At 41.0% G+C, this 18,640-nt stretch overlaps 1 protein-coding gene across 2 annotated transcripts in view; it reads left to right on the top strand.

Annotated features, from left to right (window-relative positions):
- The window catches only part of YWHAE (tyrosine 3-monooxygenase/tryptophan 5-monooxygenase activation protein epsilon), a 62,123-nt gene that overhangs the window by 33,892 nt on the left and 9,591 nt on the right, over window positions 1-18,640 (top strand). For both annotated transcript variants that reach the window (XM_047706898.1, XM_047706899.1), the window contains exons 2-3: window positions 15,369-15,568; window positions 17,923-18,029. In XM_047706898.1, coding sequence (XP_047562854.1) covers window positions 15,369-15,568; window positions 17,923-18,029 — 307 coding nt within the window. The remainder of the gene's footprint in view (window positions 1-15,368; window positions 15,569-17,922; window positions 18,030-18,640) is intronic.

The raw sequence follows: 18,640 nt of genomic DNA, 5'->3' as shown, positions 1-18,640 counted from the left end.
TTTTTTTTTTAATTTATTTCACAGAGATCACAAGTAGGCAGAGAAGCCGGCAGAGAGACGGGGAGGCAGGCTCCTTGCTGAGCAGAGAGCCCCATGTGGGACTCGATCCCAGGACCCTGAGACCATGACCTGAGCCGAAGGCAGAGGCTTAACCCACTGAGCCACCCAGGCGCGCCCCATTTTTAGACCTTTTTAAAAAAATATTTTATTTATTTGAGAGCACGTGAGTGAGAGTACAAGCAGGGAGAATAGCAGAGGGAGGGGGAGAAGCAGACTCCCCACCGAGCAGGGAGCCCAAGTGGGGCTCTGTTCCAGGACCCTGAGATCACGACCTTAACTGAGGCAGCTGCTCAACTGACTGAGCCACCCAGGCACCCCTGTTTTTAACCTTTTTTGAGGAACCTCCATAGTGTCTTCCACAGTGGGTGCCCCAGTATGCATTCTTAGTCATTTATTTGTTTTAAAGATTTTATTTTATTTGACAGAGAGAGACACAATGAGAGAGGGAACACAAGTAGGGGGAGTGGGAGAGGGAGAAGCAGGCCTCCCGCAGAGCAGGGAGCCCAACGTAGGACTTCACCTGAGGACCCCAGGATCACTACCTGAGCGGAAGGCAGATACTTAAGGACTGAACTACCCAGGCTCCCCCTTTGTCTATTAAAGAAAGACCTAGGATTTTTTCTTCACTCTCTTGGTCTAAATGAGGCTCTTGATTGGGAAAAGTGGCATTTTTTCAACCCTCTGTTATAGATTGCTTTGATGGGCTTATTTTCCCACCCACCCTCCTTTTTTACACTGGCCAGTCACTTTCCTGTGTAAAAGACAAGTTACAGCCCTATTCCTTCTGCCTTCTATTTTCTTACTCCTTCCATAGCAGAGGAATTGGTAAGGCTTCTGGACCAGGTTCCTGGAATATCCTTAAATGCTTTGACTCCTGTAAATCACGAAGTGGTATTGGTTCTCCTTTAGTCATTTGGTGTATAGGATTGAAGGTCAAATCTCTGTATATAGTTTAGTCTGGTTAATTTTTTTTTTTTAAACAGTGAGGGACGGGGGAGGCAGAGGGAGAGGAGAGAGAATCTCAGGGTCCGTGCCCAGGGTGCTCTTCCACGATCCTGAGACCATGACCTGATCTGAAATCAAGTCAGATGGTTAACCGACTGAGCCACCCCGGTGCCCTGTTAATTGGGGATATTATTTGAATGTATAGGCACTTTACCAAAGTGTGTTAACATAGGACACTATTAAATTTCCCTTTATATCTTTAATGGACAGGCCTCAGGTCGTCTTGGGTCTCAGGGGACTTCTTTAGGGACAAATATAACAAAATTTTCTGCTAAATTATACTGGGTGCAGGAAAAACAGGTCTGTTGAAACTGCTGAGAAAGGACTGTAGACTCTTTGGTCTTACCTAGAGAGGTATCCTTAAAGATTCATTTACCTCTAACCTGTTCACTCAACCCCACCAGAATATATTTGTCAGTCTTTCATTTAACATAATTTGTCTTAACCATCTTTATTCTTTCATCAAATGTTTATGTGCCTTTTGTGGCATTTGATACTGTGCTCTTTTGGGAATATACAGATGAAGACACCATTGATGCCCTTTTAGATAATTTTTTTTAGGAAGGTAATATTTGATGGGGAGAAAAGCATTGATCCTCAATACAGAGAAATGTGAACACGGATTGGAAGGCACATGAAGGCTTTACAGAAAAGATGTTTGAGTTTGATTCAGAGAGATGCAGAGGAAGGGTCATTGGCCAACTGATTGACCTTTACATAAAGCAAACCAAAGATCCCTCCAGAACTTTGAGTGATAAAACCTTTTTAAATCAGTGTCTGGTGCTCTGACCCTTTTCTTTTCTTCTCTCGGGGTGATTACTCTCAGTGTTCTTGGACTTAAGAATTTGTTTCTGTGAGCACTTGGAAAGATTGTCTGGGTTTGTCTGGTTTTACCACTTACTAGCTATGTGGCTTGAGGCAAGTTATTCAGCCTTAATTTTTTTCTTTTTGTCTTTAAAGTCAGGATTACGATTTGTAACAGCAGTATTTTTTCTGTGTTGGATGTAATTACGGTTATAACCCTGTATGCTTCTTGAGTACAAGGTACATTAATTCTGTCAGCCAGTACTGTGCCTGCTCATTTTCCCACGACTGATTCTGAACAGTTTGCTTCCATCCTGACTCTGGGTCTCATTAGGAACTGTAGAATTAGGCTTTGTGGTAACTTAAAGTCAGTCTAATAGGTGGAAACACACCCTGTGTAGATTTGTACTTTGTCTTTTTTTTTTTTTTTAAGATTTTATTTATTTGACAGAGAGAAATCACAAGTAAGCAGAGAGGCAGGCAGAGAGAGAGGAGGAAGCAGGCTCCCTGCTGAGCAGAAAGCCCGATGTGGGGCTTGAACCCAGGACCTGGGATCATGACCTGAGCTGAAGGCAGCGGCTTAACCCACTGAGCCACCCAGGCCCCCCCCCCCTTTTTAAAAGATTTTATTTATTTATTTGACAGAGAGAAATCACAAGTAAGCAGAGAGGCAGGCAGAGAGAGAGAGGAGGATGTACTTTGTCTTTATAATATTACAAGAGTATTGAATCTCAGCAGAGACTTCCTTTACCAGCTGTCAGAGACAGTTTTGGGAGAATCATGTTTACTGGGATGTTGATGTGGAAATACTATTGGCATGGGAGTATCTGCTCTAGTAGGCATTGGCATTAAGCTTTTTGGAGATAATTGTTCTGGAGGGTTAACTTGGTGGAAAAGATGTGTTTTAAATGAGACTAAACCATGTTTTAATGTGCTAATAAGCTTGTGTCTCTTGTCATTGCAAGCATTTATTGCATTTGTTCTTAGAAAAGCAAAGGGTCCTGGGGCGCCAGGGTGGGTGTCCCAGTTGGTTGAGTGTCCGACTCTTGGTTGACTCTTGGTTTCAGCCCAGGTCCAATCTCGGGGTCCTGAGATGGAGCCCCCCATGTCAGGCACCTCACTCAGTGGGCAGTCTGCATGAGGTCCTCTTCCTCTGCTCCTCCCCCTGCTTGGATCTGTGCTGCCTCTCACTCTCTAAAAATAAACAAATCAATCTTTAAAAAGTAAAAGCAAAGGATCCTGTCAGTTACATTTTCAATTAAAAAAAAAAAAAGATCCCCCATTCAGAGGAATTCAGATACTCTGATTTGAGGTAATGTGATTAAATCAGAGTACAGCTCTGGAGTCAGATTGTCTGGGTTTGTAATCTACTGAATTTGTGATTTTTTTTTAAAAGATTTTATTTATTTATTTGACAGAGAGATCACAAGTAGGCAGAGAGGCAGGCAGAGAGACAGGGGGAAGCAGGCTTCCCGCTGAGCAGAGAGCCCCATGCGGGGCTTGATCCCAGGACCCTGAGACCATGACCTGAGCTGAAGGCAGAGGATTAACCCACTGAGCCACCCAGGCACCCCGAATTTGTGATTTTTGAACAAGTTTAATTTTTCATATTCCACAGTTTCCTCATAAAATGGGGATAATACTGCTACCTACTTCAAAGGTTCATTGAGAAGAGTAAATGCATTAATACATGCCAAGTATTTGGAATAGTGCCTGAACTCATTCAATGAGTTTATTGAATGAATGTTTTTACACAAATGCTTCAAAGAGCAAAACCAAGAACCAAAGCTAAATTAAGGTCAGGATGAAAAATAATGGGACTCTCCTTCTGGCAGGATAGTCCAGTAATGAATAGAGGCAAGCTGGTTTAACGTAATGGATGTCTAACTAGGGCTGTTACACAGTGAAGGGGAAATGACCTGGAACTAAACAGGCTTATTAGTATGTTTGATTAAGATGTCTTTTCAGTTGTGGATATTATAAATTTCAGAATTCTTGTAACTGGTGATTTTCAACCAGCCACCCATTGTCCCCAAACTGATTGGAAGTCCCCTGTGAAATTTTATTGCACAGACTTTATGTAACAAACGGCCTGTGCATCCACATGTAGCCGTTGACTCTCCATTCTCTAGTTCATCTAAGTTGTGATCATACCTGTTGGCAAACAGATTTGACAGCCATCCTCCATCCCAGAAATGCTTAGGTTACATTGATAAAATAGTTGTTGCAAAGATTTTATGAGGGGTGCCTGGATGGCTCAGTCAGTTAAGCGTCTGAGTTTGGATCATGTCATGATCCCCTGGGGTCCTGGGATCAAGCCCTGCATCGGGCTTCTTAGTCGGGAGCCTGCTTCTCCCTCTGCCTGCTGCTCCCCCTGATTGTGTCCTCTCTTGTCAAATAAATAAATAAAATCTTTTAAAAAAGATTTTATGAAATACCAGTTACGTTGAGAATTTTATGTGAATATAATTGTATTAATCCTCTGCTGATGGTGGTTTTGAGGGTGTGGCCAGTTTTGGGTAAATCTGAGCTTTCATATAAAGTTTTGGGATAAGTTATACTTAGAATCATGTTTCTGTTGCTGGTGTTAAAAGGGTAATAAGGATGACACCAGAGTTTTCATAAGAGCTTCATTATAGTTGTATTTTGTGCAGATTGGTAAAGAATTCCTAGGGGATCGTAGGAAGTGCTTTCCTTTTCTGACTTATACTACTCCTGTCCTTTAATCTACTACCCTTAGGAATGGAGAAATTCCTGAAGATGAAGGACTAAGAGGAGGAGTAGTTAGGGTTTTAAAAGTAAGTAAATCCCGAAGCCCCTGGATGGCTCAGTTGTGTAAGCACCAGACTCTTGATTTTGATCTCAGGGTCATGACCTCAGGCTCCATGCTGGGAGTAGAGTCTGCATAAGATTCTCTCCCCTCCTCTTTCTGCACCTCCATTCATTCATTCATTCATTCATTCATAAATAAATAAATAAATAAATGAATGAATGTAAATAATTTCTAAAACTCAGTAATAAAAAGGCAAATAAGCCAATTAAAAGGTTGGTAAAGCAGGGTGCCTGGTGACTCTTGGTTTTGGCTCAGGTCATGATCTCAGGGTCCTGGGATGATCCCATATCCGGGTCCTTGGATGGTCCCACATCCAGTTTCCTGAGGAGTCTGCTTGTAATTCTCTCTCCTCTGTCCCTCCCCCGTGTGTATGCACACACTCACTCACTCTCAAATAAATATTGTTTACAAAGGCAGAATGTCTGAATATTTTCCAAGTATTTTCCAAAGAACACACACAAATGGCCAATACATTGCACATGAAAAGATAATTGATGTCATTAGCCATCACAGAAATCAAAATCATGACGTATATAACTTTACATGCACTAAGGTGATTTTTTAAAAAAAGATTTCATTAATTCATTGATTTAGTTTTTAGTTATTTATTAATTAGAGCATGAGAGAACACAAGCAGGGGGAGCCAGGAGAGAGAGAGGGAAAAGCAGGTTCCCTGCTGAGCAGGAACCTGATGCGGGGCTCCATCCCAGGACCCTGAGGTAGGACCTGAGCCTGAGGCAGACACTTAACCCACTGAGCCACCCAGGCCACCAGGTGCGCCCCCCCACCTTTTTAAAGAAACTAACAAATGTTGGTGAGAGTATAGAGAAATTAGAATCTTCCTGTATTGCTGATAGGAATGTAAAAATAGTGCATGCCTTGTGAAAAAGAGTTTGGCAGTTCCTTCTTCAAAAAGTTACTATGATGACCCTGCAGTTCCACTTCTACGTATATACCAAGAGACCTGAATGCATACTTGCATAAATTTACGTTCATAGCAGTATTATTCATAATAGCCAAAAAGTGAAAATTCAGTTCAAATATCCATTAGCTGGTAAATGTATAAATAAAATGTGGTATATCCATGTAGAATGTGAAGTATATTGTTAGGTGCTACACTCTGGGTGAACATGGAGACATGCTAAGGGAAAGAAGCCAGTTATAAAAGACAACATATTACAGGCATACTTGGAGATATTGAGGGTTTGGTTTCAGACTATTGCAATAAAGTGAACATTGCAATAAAGCGAGTCATGAAATTTTTGGTTTGCCAGTGCCTATAAAAGTTACTTTAGGGCGCCTGGGTGGCTCAGTTGGTTGGGCGGCTGCCATTGGCTCAGGTCATGATCCTGGAGTCCTGGGATCGAGTCCCGCATCAGGCTCCCAGCTCCACCAGGAGTCTGCTTCTCCCTCTGACCTTCTCCTCGCTCATGCTCTCTCACTGTCTCTCTCTCTCTCAAATAAATAAATAAAATGTTTAAAAAAAAAGTTACAATATACTGTAGTCTATTAAGTATGCAATAGCATCATGTCTAAAAAAATTTACATACCTTCATTAAAAATACTTTATTGCTTAAAAAATGCTAATCATATCTGAGTTTTCAGTGAGTTTTCATCAGAGTTTTGCTGATGGAAGGGCTTTCCTCTGTGTTCATGAGTGCTGACTGATCAGGGTGGTGGTTACTGAAGGTTAGGGCAGGTGTGCCAGCAATGAAGTTTTTCTGCATTGATTGACTTTCTTTCAGGAGCTGTTTCTGTGTAGTACAGGATGCTGTTGGCATTTTAAACAGGGTAGAAATCCTTTGAAAGTTGGGAGCCGGGCTTCTTAAATCCTGCTGCTGCTTTATTAACCAAGTCTAAGTAAATTCATCTCAAGAAAACACTTTCTTTGTTCTATTCATAAGAAGCAACCTAACTTCTTGTTTGTTAGTTTTATCATGAGGTCACCTTCAGGCCCACTTAATTTTGTTATTTGGCTTGGTTGGTAGGGCATCTGCCTTCAGCTCAGGTCATGATTTCAGGGTCCTGGGATCAAGTCCCACATCGGGCTCCTTGCTCAGTGGAGAGCTTGCTTCTCTCTCTCTCTACTATTCCCCCTGCTTGTGCTTGCTCTTCCTGCCTAATAAATAAATATTACCAAAAAAAATATTTGAGAGCAAGAGAGCATGCATGTGAGCTCGAGAGCGTTCACACAGTTGGGGAGGGGGCAGAGGGAGAGAGAGCAGCAGACTTCCAGCTGAGCAGGGAGCCTCATGTGGGGCTTGATCGCACCTGAGCCAAAGCAGATGCTTAACCAGCTGAGCCACCCAGATGCCCCACCATACAACACTATTACAGCACCAATGACTGTATTCCCTGTGCTGTAGCGTTCATCCATGTGACTTAACCCATTCCAAAATTGGAAGCCCATACCTCCCACTCCCCTTCACTCTTTTGCCCATCCATCAACATCCCTTTCCTCTGACAACCACCAGTTTGTTCTCCGTATTTATGGGTCTGTTTCTGCTTTTTTGTTCATTTGTTTTTTGGATTGCATGTATCGGTGAAACCATATGGTATTTGTCTTTGTCTTACTTCACTTAGGACAATACCCTCTGTGTCCATTCATGTTATTGCAGATGACAAGATCTCATTCTTTTTTATGGCTGAGTAATATTCCATTGTAAGGGTTTAGGGGTGTATGTACATTTGTACACATATATCTTCTTTATCCATCTGTAGATGGACATTTAGTTGCTTCTCTGTCTTGGCTGTTGTAATAATGCAATAAACAGGGGTGCATGTGTCTTTTCAAATTAGTGTTTTCATTTTCTTTAAGTAAATGCTCAGTAGTGGAATAACTGAATCATGGTATTTCAGTTTTTAATGTTTTGAGGAATCTCCATACTGTTTTCCACAGTGGCTGCACCAGTTTACCTTCCCACCAAAGGTGCATTAGGGTTCCTTTCTCTCCACATGCTTACCAACACTTGTTATTTCTTGTTCTTGTTTTGTTTGTTTTTGATACTAGCCATTCTGACAGGTGATATATCTTATTTTGGTTTTGATTAGGTCCACTTTTTAAAGTATACTTATTTAAGTAATATCTATATCCCACATGGGTCTTGAACTTACCACCCCGAGATCAAGGGCCTCATGCTGTACTGACTGAGCCAGTCAGGTGCCGCAGGTTAGGTCCACTTCTAATTCTAATCCTAGAATTAGAATTCTAATTCTTTTGCTGTTTCTATCACATCTGCAGTTAACTTCCTCCACTGAAGTCTTGAAGCCCTCAGAGTCATCCAGGAGGGTTGGAATCATTATCTTCACAAACTCCTGTTAATGCTGATATATTGACCTCCTTCCATCAGTCATGTTCTTAATGGCATCTAGAATTATGATTCCTTTCCAGAAGTTTTTCAGTTTATTTTACCTGGATCTGTCAGAGGAATGACTGACTATGTATGGCAGCTGTAGCCTTACAAAATTAATTCCTCCCTTACTCTCTTCCTTCCTCAGTAATTTCTACACCCAGCGTGGGGCTCGAACTCATGACCCCAAGATCAAGAGTGGCATGTTCTGCTGACTGAGCCAGCCAGGCACTTCTCAAGTGTATTTTTTAAATAACATTTTAAAGTCAGAATTACTCCTTGATCTTCAGGATGCAGAATGGATGTTGTGTTAGCAGGCATGTGAAAACATTACTCTTGTCCATTTCCATCAGAGCTCTTGGGTGACCAGGTGCATTGTCATTGAGAAGTAATATTTTGAAAGGAAAAAAAAAATTTTTTCCCTGAGCATTATGTCTCAACAGTGGGCTTAAAAAAAATACTCGTTAAACTGGTGTGCCTGGGTGGCTTCGTTGGTTAAGCCGACTGACTGTTGGTTTTATCTCTGGTTGTGATCTTATGGTTATGGGATTGAGCCCCATGTTGGGCTTCTCACTTGGGAGGGAGTCTGCTTGGGATTCCCTCTCTCCCTTTCCCCCTTCCCCCCCCAAAATAAATAGATTTTTAAAAAATACTTAGTAAACTATGTTGTAAACAGATGCACTGTCATCCAGACTTTGTACCCTTAAACAGCACAGGTAGAGTAGATTTAGTCTTATTTGTTTTTTCCTTTTTTAAAGATTGTGTTTATAAATAATTGCTACATCCAGTGTGGGGCTTGAACTCAGAACCCTGAGATCAAGAGTTGCATACTCTACAGATTGAGCCAGCCAGACACCTGGATTTAGCATAATTCTTAAGGGCCTAGGGTTTTCAGAATGGTCAGTGAGCATTGGCTTCAACTTAAATTCACCAACTGCATTAGCTCCTACCTAGCAAGAGAGTCAGCCTGTCCTTTGAAAAAAAATTTTTTTAAGATTTTATGTATTTATTTGACAGAGATCACATGTAGGCAGAGAGGCAGGCAGAGAGAAGGCAGGGGGAAGCAGGCTCCCTGCTGAGCAGAGAGCCAGATACGGGGCCCAATCCCTGGACCCTGGGACCATGACCTGAGCTGAAGTCAGAGGCTTTAACCCACTGAGCCATCAGGCGCCCCTGTCCTTAGAAATTTTGAAGCCAGTCGTTGGCTTTTCTTCCGTTCTGAAAGTTCTGAAAGTCTCAGATACGGCTGTTTCTGTTACAGTGAGAATCTGTTAGTGTAACCACCTTCATTAATGATGTTAATTTCTGAATAACTTGTTGCAGCTTCTACATCAGCACTTGCTGCTTCCACTTGTTAGGGAGAGGACTTCTTCCCTTGAACCTCAGGAATCAACCTCTGCTGTCCTGACCTTTTCTCCTGCAGCTTCCTCACTTCTCTTAGCCTTCCTCACTTCTCTTAGCCTTCATATAGTAAAGTTAGGGCCTTGCTCTGGATTAGGTTTTGTCTTAAAGGAATGTTGTGGCTGGTGTGATCTTCTATCCAGACCACTGAAACTTTCTCCCTGTTAATGATAGGGCTGTTTGCTTCTATTCCTGTGTTAACTGGTGAAGTACTTTTCATTTCCTTTAAGAACTTTTACTTTGTATTCATAACTTGGAGGATTGTTGGCATAAGAGGCCTAGCTTTTGGCTAGTCTCAGCTTTCAGCACACCTTCCTTACTATAAGCTTAATCATTGCTAGCTTTTGATGTATAGTGAGAGATCTGTGAAACTTCCTTTCACTTGACTTAGGGGCCATTTTAGTGTTATTAATTGAGCTAATTTCACTATTGTAGAGTCTCAGAATAGGGAGGCCCGAGGGAAAAGAGGGAGAGGACAGTGGAGGGTGGGGAGACATGACATGGCACTGAATGTCAGGCAGGTCAGTGGAACAGTCAGAACACAACATTTATATTACTGAAATTTGACACCGAAACATGAAATGAACAAATGGCATTGGAAATAAGATGCCAATAGACTTCTTTCACATAGGGTTGCCACAGATGTTCAGTTTGTAAAAAATACAATTCTGTAAAGCATAATAAAACAACGAATGCCTGTATATGGTTCTTTTTATATGGAATGTCCAGAATGGACATAAATCCATAGATATGAAAGTAGGTGGGTACCTAGGATTGAGGAAATTGGGGATAGAGGGGGAGTGACTGCTAATGGATATGGAGTATTTCTTTTTCAAGTGATGAAAATATTCTAAAATTGGTTGTGGTAATGGTTGCACAACTTTGTGAATATACTGAAACTATCACTACATTTTAAATGGGTGAATTGTATATGTGAATTGCAGATCAGTAAAGCTGTTATTTACTAACTGGACAACTGCTGCTTCTGTAGTTGTACCATAGTCTTTTTTGCCTTGTTTTTGGCTTTCCTTTTTTTTTTTTCCCTTAAAGATTTATTTATTTATTTATTTGACAGAGATCCCAAGTAGGCAGAGAGGCAGGCAGAAAGAGAGGAGGAAGCAGGCTCCCCACTGAGCAGAGAGCTGGATGTGTGGGGCTCAATCCCAGGACCCTAAGATCATGACCTGAGCCGAAGGCAGAGGCTTTAACCCACTGAGTCACCCAGGCGCCCCTGTTTTTGGCTTTCTAAATGAAGAGAATACTGAATTTAATCTGGGATAGAGTATTATTGAGTGCTTTAAATATATTTCTCCTATTTCCCCCATATTGTAAAAATATTGTTGGAATGTTGAAAACTTTGGGGGTGCCTGGGTAGCTCAGTTGGTAAGTGTCTGCCTTTGGCTCAGGTCATGATCCCAGGGTCCTGGGATCAAGCCCCACCTTGGGCTCTCTCCTCTGCGTCCGGTGGGGTGGGGGTGGCCTGCTTCTTCCTCTCCCTCTGCCCATTTCCCCTGCTTGTGCTTGCTGTCAAACAAAAAAAAAATCTCTCAAAAAAAAAATGTTGAAAAAAAAATTTTTTTTTAAAGATTTTATTTGTCAGAGAGAGAGAGAGCACAGGCAGGTGGAGTGGCAGGCAGAGGCAGAGGGAGAAGCAGGCTCCCTGCAGAGCAAGGAGCCCGATGTGGGACTTGATCCCAGGTCGCTGGGATCATGACCTGAGCCGAAGGCAGCCGCTTAACCAACCGAGCCACCCAGGCATCCCCAGAAATGTTGAAAAATTTTAAAGCACAGAAAAGTGAAGGAAATGTAAATTATCTGGAATAGTACCCAGGGACATACTGTTAAATTTTTGGTGGTATTAGATACTTGTGTATAGTTTTTTCATATATAATGTTGCAGAGTCTTACAGTTTAAAAGGATTAATGGTGTGCTAGGTTACTTTTTAAATTGCTTTGTTAGGGCCAGTTTAGAAAAGTTTACTGGTTCACTTCTGAGGAATGTTTAATTTGTTAGTTTTTGAAAATACAAACTAGTATGGAAGTGAGCTTGAAATTACCTTCCAACTTCACTGCCCCTGAATTTAGACTTACTTTTCATGACTATTAAAAAAAAAAAAAAAAGGAACGCTTTCAGGCTTCCACAAATGAATTAATGGTCTTACTACTGTACTTCCTAATACTTCTTTTATTTTTTTTTTAAGATTTTATTTATTTATTTGACAGTCGACCGTGAGAGAGGAAACACAAGCCAGGGGGAGGGAGAGAAGCAGGCTTCCTGGTGGGCAGGGAGCTTAGTGCGGATCTCCATTCCAGGACCTTGGGATCATGGCCTGAACTGTAGGCAGACGCTTAATGACTGAGCCATCCAGGTGCCCACAATATGTCTTTCCTTAATGTTCCAGAACTACATTAAAAAATCTGTCTGCTTTATTGGGGCGCCTGGGTGGCTCAGTCAAATAAGTGTCTACCTTCGGCTCAGGTCAATGGTCCCAGGGTCCTGGGATCCAGTCCCATGTCAGGGTCCCTGCTCAACAGAGCGCCTGCTTCTCCCTCTCACTCTGCTGCTCTCCCTGCCTGCGCGCGTGCTGTGCTCTCTCTCTCTCTCTCTGTCAAATAAATAAATAAAATCTTGAAAGAAAAATCCATCTTATTAAAGTATTTGTATATGATCTCTTTTACATGTATAGTTGACTTTTTTTTTTTAAGATTTTTTTTTTAAAATTTATTTATTTGTCAGAGAGTGAGAGAGCAAGTACAGGCAGACAGAGTGGCAGGCAGAGGCCGAGGGAGAAGCAGGCTCCCTGCCGAGCAAGGATCCCGATGTGGGACTCGATCCCAGGACGCTGGGATCATGACCTGAGCCGAAGGCAGCGGCTTAACCCACTGAGCCACCCAGGCGCCCCTCTCTTAGGATTTTCTTTCTAACAATTTCTCCTAGTTTGCTTCATTGTGGAATACAGTATATAATACAAATACAAATGACATAAAAAATAGGTGTTAATTATCAGCAAAGCTTCTGGTCAACAGTAGATCATTAGTAAAGTTTTGGGGGGAGTCAAAAGGTATGCTTGGATTTCTGACTGACTGCTTGGTGGGTCTGCTCCCTCTGTTTTCCTGTGTTATTCAAGTTTTAGGCTGTACAATTCAGTGGGTTTTTGGTTTTGTTTTTAAAATTCAGTGTTTGATAAATCTGTTCAGTTGTAGAACCACTGCAGTAGAGCAGTTCTGTTATTCCGCACATTTTCTTTGCACACAAGCTCCCCTCACTTCACCTCCATACCTTGGTAATCACTTATTTGCTGTCTTTATAGTTTTCCATTTTCTAGAACTTAAGTGATTCCGTCTTTTTGGCCTGACTTTTTTCAGTTAGCATGATTTTGCAACTCATCCATGTTACTTGAATCCTTGGTTTATTTTTTGTTCTTGAGTAGTATTCCATTGTATACATGGACTTTTGGGTTGTCATCTTAACTATTTTGAATAAAGTTTCTGTGAACATTTGTGTAAAAAGTCTTTGTGAAGATGTATTTTCATTTCTTTTGAATAATGCCTAGTAGTGGAATTGCTGAGTCTTAGGGTGTTCTAACAGTATAGGAACTACCAAACTATTTGCCAAAGACCTTACCATTTTAACGTTTCTCTTAGTTTCCTGATATTCCCAAAAGGATGATGTTTTTTAAACATACTTCCTTGGGATTACACATAATTTAACTATTAAGCAGTGTGTCATAAAGTTACCATCTGCATCATACCTTAAGGTATTGCTTATGTTTAGAGTGTTAATGTATGCTAAGAGTGCTTATTAAAATGCAGATCCTTGGGTCTTAGTACTAAAGATTCTGAATCAGTCAAGTTGGAGAGCCATATGGTAATACAGCACTTAGTTTTTTCTAAAAGCATAGTTTTCATTAATATATTAGGTTAGTGTTCATTGAGCTGTTGTTTTTGGTTCTTCCTCTGCATTCACATGTATTGTTTTTATTTTTTTTTAAGTTTTTTAAAGAAGATTTATTTATTTATTAGAGAAAGATTGTGCATACATGCACAGCGGATGGTGCAGAGGGAGAGACCTCCATCTCACGATTCTGAGATCATGACTTGAGCTGAAGTCAGGAGTCAGATGCTTAACTGACTGAGCCACCAAGTGCCCCTTGTTTTAAGTGGGCCCCATGCCCAGTGTGCGGCTTGAACTCATGGCCCTGAAATCAAGACCTGAGCTGAGATCAAGAGTCAGATGCCCTTTTTTTTTTTGTTGGTTTGGTTTGGTTTGGTTTAAGATTCTGTTTATTTATTTGACAGCTAGAGAGGGAACACAAGCAGGGGGAGTGGGAGAGGGAGAAGCAGGCTTCCCGCAAGCTGAGAGCGAGATGTGGGGCTTGATCCCAGGACACTGGAATCATGACCTGAGCCTAAAGAGATGCCTAATGACTGAGCCGCTCACTTTCATTGTGTTGCCTATTTTTTCCTTTACTTGGGGATCGGCTAAGATCTATCTGCTCCCCTTTCTTTGGTTGCCACCTAGTGGTAACAGATAGGAACCATCAGAAGTTTTGCCGATGAACTGAATTCGTAGGAGGTGGACAGTGCCCTTCTAAAGAAGGAGGGATGGAAACCAAAGATAAGTTTGGTTTGTGTTTGTGACTAACCAGATGCTCAAATGTGTATGCTTCCTATATGAATGCTCTTTATTCCCATGACTTGGAAATACAGTTTACTTGTATTTACTTGGGAAATTATTTGTAAGAAAATAATTTTCTTACAAATTATTGTAACTTTGTAACAGGGCCTGTAACTTTTTTTTTTTTTTAAGATTTATTTATTTTAGAGAGAGAGTGATATGGGCAGGGGTGAGGGGCAGAAGGAGAGGAATGAGAAACACAAGCAGACTCCCTACTGAGCGTGGGGCTTAGTCTTATTACCCTGGGGTCACAACCTGAACTGAAAGCAAGAGTCAGACACTCAAATAACTGCGCCACCCAGGTGCCCCTAGAGCCTATAACTTTTTAATCTTTGTCTAAATTGCCAACTCAATTATTTGTACTAGGAAGTGGGCAGGTGTCTTCCTAGTTCTCTTATTTTTAAAAAGATTTTTTTTTTAAGATTTTATTTGTTTATTGTCAGAGAGAGAGCAAGCACAAGCAGGCAGAGTGGCAGGCAGAGGCAGAGAGAGAAGCAGGCTCCCTGCCGAGCAAGGGTCCTGATGTGGGACTCGATCCCAGGATCCTGGGACCATGATATGAGCCAAAGGCAGCTGCTTAACCATCTGAGCCACCCAGGTGTCCCTAAAGATTTTTTTTTTATGTGTTTGACAGAGCAAGAGAGCACAAACAGGGGGAGCAATAGAAGGAGAGGGAGAAGCAGGCTCCCCGCCAAGCAGGGAGTCCTATGCAAGGCTTAATCCCAGGACCTTGGGATCATGACCTGAACCGGAGGCAGATGCTTAACCATGTGAGCCCACCAGGCACCCCCCTAATTCCCTTATTTAATTCCCTTATTAATGAGATAAATCCAAACCATACTGTGAATTACAGTTTTGAAGTATATGAAGTTTTGATTCCATACATCTTTTATTATCGATTCTCTTGTTCTAGGCTTTTAGTTTGTTTTCTTTGACATGTTTTTTAGTTTTTTACTCATGTTTTAAAAGATTTCATTTATTTGTTTGAGAGAAGGGGCAGGGGAAAAGAGGAGAGCCCCCAGTGCGGGACTCTATCACAGGATCATAACCTGAGTCAAAGGCAGGTGCCCAACTGAGTCACCTAGGCACCCCTACTCATATTAGTTTCAATGATTGTATTTTTGTTAAGATTCTTGACTTTTTGTGCTAGCTTGACAGGGAAAAAAAGATGTATTGTGAAGGAATATTGTATAACAAAACTTACTTGTGTAAGATCTGATTTTACTTTTACCTTATAGAAATGGTGGAATCAATGAAGAAAGTAGCAGGGATGGATGTGGAGTTGACAGTTGAAGAAAGAAACCTCCTATCTGTTGCATATAAAAATGTGATTGGAGCTAGAAGAGCTTCCTGGAGAATAATCAGCAGCATTGAACAGAAAGAAGAAAACAAGGGAGGAGAAGACAAACTAAAAATGATTCGGGAATATCGGCAAATGGTAAGATTATCATATCCTGGGCATCTTTAAAGAAAGATGCTTTCTTGGCATCTGGTTTTGGATATTTTATTTTAAAGTTTTATTTATTTAATCTCTGCACCCAGTGTGGGGCTTGAACTCATGACCCCTAGATAGGAGTCACATGCTCTTTCTGACTAAGCCAGCCAAGTGCTCCAGGTTTTGGACATCTTTTTAAAGATTTATTTATTTATTTATTTGAGAGTCAGAGTGCATGAATCAGGTGAGGGGCAGAGAGGAAGGGAGAGGCTGGCTCACCACTGAGCAGAGACTGTGACATGGGACTCCATCCCAGGATCCTGGGATCATGACCTGAGCTGAAGGCAGATGCTTAACCGACTGAACCACCCAGCCGCCCCGGTTTTGGACGTTTTGGATCACAGCCTAGTGCACATGTGTTGTGTACATGTGTAATAACATTTTTCTATTTTAATGAATTTGCATTTTAACTTATCTGGATTATGGTAGGCCATACAATATTTCAGGAAAGAGGTGTGAATAATTTTTCTGTGGAAGCTGTAGAGGGTGTTTAGTTTTCAACACCACACAAGTAGAGAACTATTTTTTTTTAAGATTTTATTTATTTGACAAAGATCATAAGTAGGCAGAGACAGGCGGAGAGGGGGAGCAGGCTCACTGCTGAGCAGAAACTCCATTTATTAATTATCTCTACCTCTGTTAGATACTGTTTTGAGTGGAGAGATATTTATTAGTACATGTAATTATGCATGGTAGGATATTTATTTAAATGACCCTGTAAAGACTAGGTTATTGTTTTGCTTTATAGATGGGAAAACTAAGGTTCTGAGTGATTAACATACCTGGGGTCGCATAGAAGGATATCAGTGTGTCCGTTAACCTCAGATATGTTGGAACAAGAATATGGATTGTAAGTAGAAAAGTTTGGTGTCTTCAGCAGGAATGGGATTTGGACTAAGTAGGAAAGGAAGCAGGAAGTAAAGAGAGGGACTGATAAATTGGGGGAAGATGAAAGATTTAGTGGCTGGGTGTCTTGATGTGTCCCTAAGTAGGAATAACAGGAATAAAGGAAGTTACAGTCCAGTGGTGAAATAATTTAAGACTTCTTGGATAAAGCAACGCAGTTAGGGATATTGACAAAAAAGGTCACGTAGTTGAGGTCAAGGAACTCTGTTGAAAGGAACATGGGTGTGATACCTTGGTGTGATACTAGGAATTGGTGAGGTAGGCTATGAATATGGGTGAAAGGCATTTAGAGATCCACTGATGACAGAGCCTTAGAAATTGGAATGTAGAGGATGAGCTTCCACGGGGGAGCCATTTGGAATAATAGCAGCCAGTCATAGTGGGGAGCTAGGAGAATTCAGAAGGTGTCTTAGTCCTACAGTAATTGCCACTTGAAAAGCCACAGGGAGGTAGTTTATTCAGGAAAGAGCTAGTTTAACCTAGCACCAGAATGAGATTAGGAGAAGCGAGAGTGGGGGAATTCTTTACAATGGAAAGAAAGTTCCAGAGGGCGTAAGAAGAACTTGGGAAGGTTCAGCAGTGTTACTGTGTATTAATGGAAAATAGAGAACAAGATGTGTATGTGTGTTGGGTGGTGGTATGCGTTTTAAGTGTGATAAATTTTAGGTAAGTAGCAGTATTTACTTGTAGTATACAGATTTTGGTGCCATAACTGCTGTGGATCTCAGCCACTAAAGTGATTGCCTATTGAGCATAGTAGTGGTTAGGAATGTGAACATTGGAGGCAGACTGCCTGGGTTTAAATTTTTATTCCATCCCTTAAAAAATGTGACCTTAGGCTCTATAGCCTGTCTGGGTTCAAATCCTAGCTCTCCCTCTTGAAGGTCTTTAAATTGGTGATTTTTGGCCAAATACCATAATCTTTGTTTCCCCATGTACATGATAGTTTCTACCTTATATGCTAATTAATAGAAGTGTGCAGCTCTCAGTAAGTAGTAATTAGTGTTACTTTCAGGTTTGTAGCTGAATCATGAGGTTGTTGGTATGGGTTTTGTTTTGTTTTTAGGGTTTTAATTTTAAGTAGTAATCTCTCCACTCAACGTGAGGTCAAGAGTCAACATGCTATACCAGCTGAGCCAGCCAGGTGCCCCGTATGGTGGTGGTGGTTGGTTGGTTGTTTTAAAGCACTAAACTAACCGCATGCAGAAGGAGGATAATTTCTGTAGCCTGGAGACAACTATACTTTGCTTTTTAAAATCAAGAGTGGGGAAGAAGGTTTGATAAAGAAATGTATTATGTTACTATGACTCTCTTCCTAAAAACTAGAGGGAGAATATGTCATAGTTTATGCAGTTTCTTAGACTTAAACAATTTTTGACTTTTTTTTTCAGGTTGAGACTGAGCTAAAGTTAATCTGTTGTGACATTCTGGATGTACTGGACAAACACCTCATTCCAGCAGCTAACACTGGCGAGTCCAAGGTTTTCTATTATAAAATGTAGGTTCTATACTAGAAGGGAAAATGTCAGATTAAATGTTGGCCCCCTTAGAATTACTACTACTTCTGTGTTAGGTGTTCAACTTTTATTTAAGAATAGTTGTTTAATGTTAGGAGGATAGTTACATGGGAGGGATGATTTTTAAAAATTAATTTTTGAGTGCTCATTTGCATATTCACTGCTAATGAACAATTATTGTTGCACTTAAGATGGTTAGACTATTTAGTGTAAGAGTACTAGGTTTTACCTATTTGCTTTTTTTTTTTTTTTTTAATTTATTTGTCAGAGAGGGAGTAGCAGAGAGAGCAGCAGGCAGAGCAGGCTCCTTGTTGAGCAAGTTCCGAAGAGGGACCCAATCCCAGGACCTTGGGATCATGACCTAAGCTGAAGGCAGCCACTTAACCAACTGAGCCACCTAGGTGTTCCTGTTTACATTTGTTTTTTGTGTAGAGTTTCCCACCAGCTGTAGCAATGTATTACAGAGTTCAGTTTTACCATTTTATGTCAAAGTTTTATTTCAAAATTAAGAAACTGCCATGCCTTTTTTTTGGAACCACTTTTTTTGTGTTTAATTTTAGCCAGCGAAAAACATACTGGTTTTTGACGCTTT

This window comes from Lutra lutra, chromosome 16 (genome assembly GCF_902655055.1).
Source record: "Lutra lutra chromosome 16, mLutLut1.2, whole genome shotgun sequence".
NCBI classification, from domain to species: Eukaryota; Metazoa; Chordata; class Mammalia; order Carnivora; family Mustelidae; genus Lutra; species Lutra lutra.
The sequence above is the reverse complement of the archived record's forward strand: the minus strand, read 5'-3'. Positions and strand labels throughout refer to the sequence as shown.